Source organism: Mobula birostris, chromosome 19 (genome assembly GCF_030028105.1).
Source record: "Mobula birostris isolate sMobBir1 chromosome 19, sMobBir1.hap1, whole genome shotgun sequence".
Lineage (NCBI taxonomy): Eukaryota > Metazoa > Chordata > Chondrichthyes > Myliobatiformes > Myliobatidae > Mobula > Mobula birostris.
In genome coordinates this window covers 59,930,973-59,937,208 of record NC_092388.1, presented here as the reverse complement: position 1 = coordinate 59,937,208, position 6,236 = coordinate 59,930,973, and the positions used below count along the sequence as shown (strand labels likewise).

Genomic DNA, 6,236 nt, shown 5'->3' with positions numbered 1-6,236 from the left:
AACAGCTCCCCGTCATTGTACTCTAAAAGCGGGTGAGCTGGGACGCAAGGCGGACAGGCGGGCCCAATATGCGCACATTCAGACACTGTACCACTCCCGCCGGAAGGACGCCGCCCAACCCGTTATCGCTGGGGCCTGGAGGACGGCGCATCTTCAGGAACGCGCCCTACCGCCGGGGACGTACACGGCTTGGGGTCGAAGATCCTGTCGGCTGAAGGAGTCCCTGTGCGGGAGGTCTGCTCGGTGAACTCGGATCTGCTGCGCCCGCCGAGCCTTCGGATGTATCTTCTGCTATAGGGGGTGTATCCGGGGCGGCGGCGGGCCCCTTCAGAATCACTGTAGACCACCTTCGTCGGATGGCCCCCTCGTTCCTGGCGGCCTATTACAACTCCACCTAGTGTCTGGGTGAGCTTCCCTCCCCCTTTAAGCATTCCCGGATCACCAAGGTGCCCAAGCACTCTGGGGACCTGTCCTCACCTTCCGATTTCCGTCCCATTAATATTTCTTCAGTTGTTCTCAGGGTATTCCACCGAATCCTGGCGTCTCGCTGGTCCGCTGTGTTGGAGCTCCCCTCGATGCAGTTCGGCTTCCTGCAAAGGGACGGTACGTTCGAGGCTGTCAACCTGCTGGACTGTGTGTTGAAGCGACACCTTGATGCGGCGATGGCCAGTACAGTATTGACGTACCCAAGGCCTTTGACTCTGTATCCACTGACACCATCCTTCGTTCCGCCCAAGCGTTCGGAACGCCATCGCCATTGGTAAGGTACATTTGATCTATTTATACCGGGGCGACCACTCAACTGGGGGACATTTCCAACCCTGCTAGGCGTGGGGTACGTCAGGGTGATCCCCTCTCTCCATTGTTATTCATCATGGTGGTGGATGAGGTGGTAGCCTTGGCTGACCCCACAACTGGCATCCCCTTTGCAGATCGAACCGTGGACGCGATTGCCTACGTGGACAATCTCATCATCTTCTCCGAGTCCACGGCGACGTTGCAGCAGAAGTTGGCGTGTAGTGATGCCGCATTGCAATTGGCCGGCGTGCGCATCAACATGGGTAAGTCCTCTGCTCTCATCATTAAAGGCAATCGTAAGCTGAAGTTTACTGCGTTGGACGAGGGTGGTGTCGAGCTCAGTGATGGGCGAATCAGATCTTTGGGCCCTACGGATGAACTTCGATATCTTGGAGTCCAATTTGACTGGCGGGGGCGCCGGCCGGTAAATCATCCTGAGGCCCTGATGCGGGGTTTGGATAATGTTAGCAGAGCCCCACTGAAGCCTCACCAACGGCTGACAATCCTTCGCACGCACCTCATTCTAAAGCTGGTGCACAGTCTTGTCTTTGGGAGGGCCCATAGAAACACCCTGAAGGCCCTTGACAAAATGACGCGTGCTGCCATCCAATCGTGGTTAAGGCTCCCCTGTGATACACCAGTGGCTTTTCTCCATGCAGGTTTCAAGGACAGTGGATTGGGGGTTCCATCTTTCGCTGCCTCTATCCCCATTCAAAAGACCAGGCATATGGAGAAGCCGCCATCCTCCTCCTGTCCAGTGCTCCATTGCGATGGTTTGCCTGCCAGAGTTTGCGAAGACCATCAGCAGTTTACTATCCCTGGTACCATCATGGGGAATCCGGTCGGCTCCAAGCGCGAAGCGGTGGTGGCTTGGCGGTCTGTACTCGCAGCCAACCTGTACTGCAGATATCTACGATGCATGGAGGTGACTCGGGAATCGATTCACCCGACAGGGTGTTTCCTCGTCGCTACATCAGAGGATTACAACTTCGTGCCAGCACCCTGGGAACTAAGGTTCGGCGATGTCGTGGGCATCCAGGGAGTGTGGACATTAACTGCCGTGGCTTATGTGGGGCACCCGAATCCTTGCACCATATTAACACATCTGGCACGTTGTGCAAGGCAGAATCGGGTTGCCCGCCTGTTAGCCAAGTCGATCCGCCGGGGGGGCTATGAAGTGCTCGAGAAAACGAGGATTCCGACAGCAGGGACATTTTGTAAGCCAGACCTTATTGTCAAGAATGGTGTGGCTGCTGTCGTCATTGATGTGGCTGTCTCCACGGAAGAGCAACTCTTGGAATCCTGGGACTCCAAAAGACTAAAGTACAGTCAGCCTTCAACGCAGCGGCCTGTAATGGACTGTTCGAAGAATATTGGTTGGGACGTTCGGGAGATGAGGCATGAACCCACAGTGTTTGGTTACCATGGACTCGTGTGAAAACTGCTAAGACTCTTGCAGCACTGGGACTCTCCCGCTTGACACGGGCTGGCGCTGCTCTCCTCATAGTGCAGGGTTCGCTGGGATGTCACAATACCTACATGTGGGGTGCGGGTGTTGGGGGTGGCTGTGATCAGGATACGTGGATAACCAGATGAGATGGGTCTTTATGACTCCTGAAGGGTCTGGCTCTCGGGTCTAATTGTACGCTTACGCGTTGTATCTTAGAATGTCGTTTTTTGAGATTGTATGTACATATGGTACTTTTAATGTATGCCTTTTGTTTTTATGATTGTGTGCATTGACTGCCTATGTATGTATATAGTCTTCAGTTGCATTCTAAAAATAAAATGCTTTTATTTTTTTAAAAATCACTAAACCCTCTTCACACTGATCACTTGTTACCAAAGGCTCTTCACACTGACCTCCCCTCAGCAAACCCTCTTCACACTGACCTCCCCTCAGCAAACCCTCTTCACACTGACCGCCCCTCACCAAACCCTCTTCACACTGACCTCCCCTCACCAAACCCTCTTCACGCTGATCACCCCACCAGGACCACCTGTACAAAGCCATGGATCCAACAATGCTGCATTTACTGCACTTAATCAAATCAATTTTTGAAGTAACTCTGTAGTATGTCAGTGCTTTTAGACATAGAAAACGTACAGCACAATACAGGCCCTTCGACCCACAAAGCTGTACGGAACATGTCCTTACTTCAGAAATTACCTAGGGTTACCACATAGCCCTCTATTTTTCTGAGCTCCATGTACCTGTCCAGGAATCTCTTAAAAGATCCTATCATATCTGCCTCCACCACCGTCACCGGCAGCCCATTCCACGCACTCACCACTCTCTGCGTAAAAAACTTACCCTGACATCTCCTCTGTACCTGCTTCCAAGCACCTTAAAACTATGCCCTCTCATGCTAGCCATTTCAGCCCCGTGAAAAAAACCTCCGACTATCTAATCTTTCAATTAAATTGCTTTGAATACATATTCTCATACACTTCACCCCCAATCTTGGTGTCATCCACAAATTTGCTATTCTAGTTTCAGACAGTTAGTTTAGATGACAAACAGCAATGGAACCAACACCGATCGCTGTGACTCACCACTAGAGACAGGCCTCCAAGATAAGGAGATGAAGAGAAACTGCTTTTCCCAGAGAGCAGTGAATCTGTGGAAGCAGTAGAAGCTACCTCATTAAATATATTTAAGACACAGCAGGATAGAATTTTGCATAACATAGGAAATAGAGTAGAGCGTGATGGGGAAAAGGCAGGTAGGTGGAGCTAAGTCCATAGTCAGAACAGCCTGTTACTATTTGTTGTATTCTTGTGCAGTAAAGGCAGCATTGTTGGATCCACGGCTTTGCACTGGTGGTCCCGGTGGGAGTGGTCTGTACTGGTGGGGGCGGTCTGTACTGGTGAGGGTGGTCTGAACTGGTGGGGGTGGTCTGAACTGGTGGGAGTGGTCTGTACTGGTGGAGTGGTCTGTACTAGTGAGGGTGGTCTGTATTAGTGTTCCGGGGGGGGTCCTGTATTGATGTTCCTGGTGTGGGTGTGTGTATTGATGTTCTGGAGGTGGTCTGTATTGCTGTTCCTGGGGGATGGTCTGTATTGATGTTCCGGGGAGGGGTTCTGTATTGATGTTCTTGGGGGGGCGGTCTGTATTGATGTTCCAGGGGGGTGGTCTGTATTCGTTTTCCTGGGGGTGGTCTGTATTGGTGTTCCTGGGGGGGGGATGTTAGTCTGTATTGACGTTCCTCGGGGGGGGGGGGGTGTCTGTATTGGTGTTCCTGGGGATGGGTCTGTACTGGTGTTCCTGGGGGGTGGTCTCTATTGATGTTCCTGGGGGGGGTCTGTATTGATGTTCCTGGGGGGGTCTGTGTTGATGTTCCAGGAGGAGTCTGTATTGATGTTCCTAGGGGCGGTTGGTCTGTATTGACGTTCCTGGGGGGGGGGTCTGTTTTGGTGTTCCTTGGGGGGGGTAGTCTGTATTGGTGTTCCTTGGGGGGGTGGTCTGTATTGATGTTCCTTGGGGGGAGGGTCTGTATTGGTGATCCTGGAGGGGTGGTCTGTATTGGTGTTCCTGGGGTGGGTCTTTATTGGTGTTCCTGGGGGGGGGGTCTGTATTAGTGTTCCTGGGGTGTGTGTATTGGTGTCCCTGGGGGGGGGGGGTCTGTATTGATGTTCCTGGGGGCGGTTGGTCTGTATTGATGTTCCTGGGGGGGGTCTGTTTTGGTCTTCCTGGTGAGGGTGGTCTGTATTGGTGTTCCTTGGGGGGGTGGTCTGTATTGATGTTCCTGGGGGGGGAGGGTCTGTATTGGTGACCCTGGAGGGGTGGTCTATATTGGTGTTCCTGGGGGGGGTTCTGTATTGGTTTCTGGGGGGGGTCTTTATTGGTGTTCCTGGGGGGGCTCTGTGTTGGTGTTCCTGAGGGAGTGGTCTGTATCAATGTTCCTGTGGGGGGGTGGTTTGTATTGATGTTCCTTTGGGGGGGTGGTCTGAATTGTTGTTCCTGGGGGGGTTGGGCTGTATTGGTGTTCCTGGAGGGGGGGGTCTGTCTTGATGTTCCTGGGGGGTGGTCTATATTGGTGTTCCTGGGGGTGGTCTTGGTACAATATTATGAACTTCAAAATTCCTACATACAGATATATATTTGTGCTTAAATTCAATGATTTTATCTGAAACTGTAGATTCTGAACACTTGTGCAGTGAAACTAACTCATTTACTATTTCTTTCTTGAGCAAAAAAATTAGTTAATTTCCAGAGCAACAAATACAAACTGCATGTCAAGCAGCATCTATGGCGGGGAATAAACAGTCGATGTTTCGGGTCAAGAACCTTCATCAGGACTGGAAAGGATGTGGGAAAGGAGTCAGAGTAAGAAGGTGGGAGGAGGGGAAGGAGTACAAGCTGGCGGGTGGTGGTTGGAACCATGTGAGGGGGAAGAGGGATGAATTAGGAAGCTGGGATGTGATTGCAGGGAGAGGAAATGGGCTGAGAAGAAGGCGTCTGATAGAAATGGACAGTGAGACAGGGAAGGAGGAGGAGCACCCAAGGGAGGTGATGGGCAGGAGAGGAGAGGAGTGAGAGGGGCAACCAAATGGGGAATGGAAAACGAGAGAAGTGGGTTGGGGAAAAATTACACTAGGTTAGAGAATTTGATGTTCATGCTACCAGGTTGGAGACTACCCAGACACAACATAAGCTGTTGCTCTTCCAACCATCGTGGCAGTAGAGGAGGCCTTCGTCCTACGTGTCAGTAGGCCTGGTATGGAAACACCAAGGTCTCTTGAACCGAAAAGCCTACAAAAGTAGTGGATGCTGCCCAGTCCATCACATGCAAAGCTCTCTCCACCACTGATATACATAGTCTTGTCACAGGAAAGTAGCATCCATCAGCAGAGACACCCACAATCCAGGTCATGCTGTCATCAGGGAGAAGGTACGGGAGCCTCAGGTCTCACACAACCAGGTTCAGGAACAGTTATTACCCCTCAACCATCAGGCTCTTAAACCAGAGGGGATAACTTCACTCACCCAATGGTTCCTAGAACTGAGACTCACTTTCAAGAACTCTTCATCTCATGTGCTCAATATTTATTGTTTGTTTGTTTATTTATTTATTTATTATTATTTCTTTTTTCTTTCTTTTTGTATTTGCAGTTTGCTGTCTTTTGCACGCCAGTTGTCCGCCTTGTGGGGGTGGCCTTTCATTGATTCTATTACGGCTATTGGATTTACTGAGTGTGCTCACAAGAAAATGACTCTCAGGGTTGGGTATGGTGACATATAGAGTATGTATTTTGACAATAAATTTACTTTGAACTTTGAGAATGGGAATAGGATGTCGAATTGAAACTGTGAACTCCCACCTTTTGTGATGATGGGGTGGTTCCCCGATCTATGCTGGGTTTCACTGATGTAGTTGAAGCCACGTCAGTGGCACAAGATACAATAGATGACCTGGCAGACTTGCAGTGAAGAA

At 50.8% G+C, this 6,236-nt stretch overlaps 1 protein-coding gene across 1 annotated transcript; it reads left to right on the top strand.

Moving 5' to 3' along the window:
- The first annotated feature begins 874 nt into the window (after positions 1-874).
- LOC140212363 (uncharacterized) lies at positions 875-2,236 on the top strand. Its single transcript, XM_072283071.1, has 2 exons — positions 875-1,061; positions 1,458-2,236. Exons 1-2 carry the CDS (start codon positions 875-877, stop codon positions 2,234-2,236), a joined length of 966 nt encoding a protein of 321 aa, XP_072139172.1.
- Positions 2,237-6,236: the final 4,000 nt, after the last annotated feature.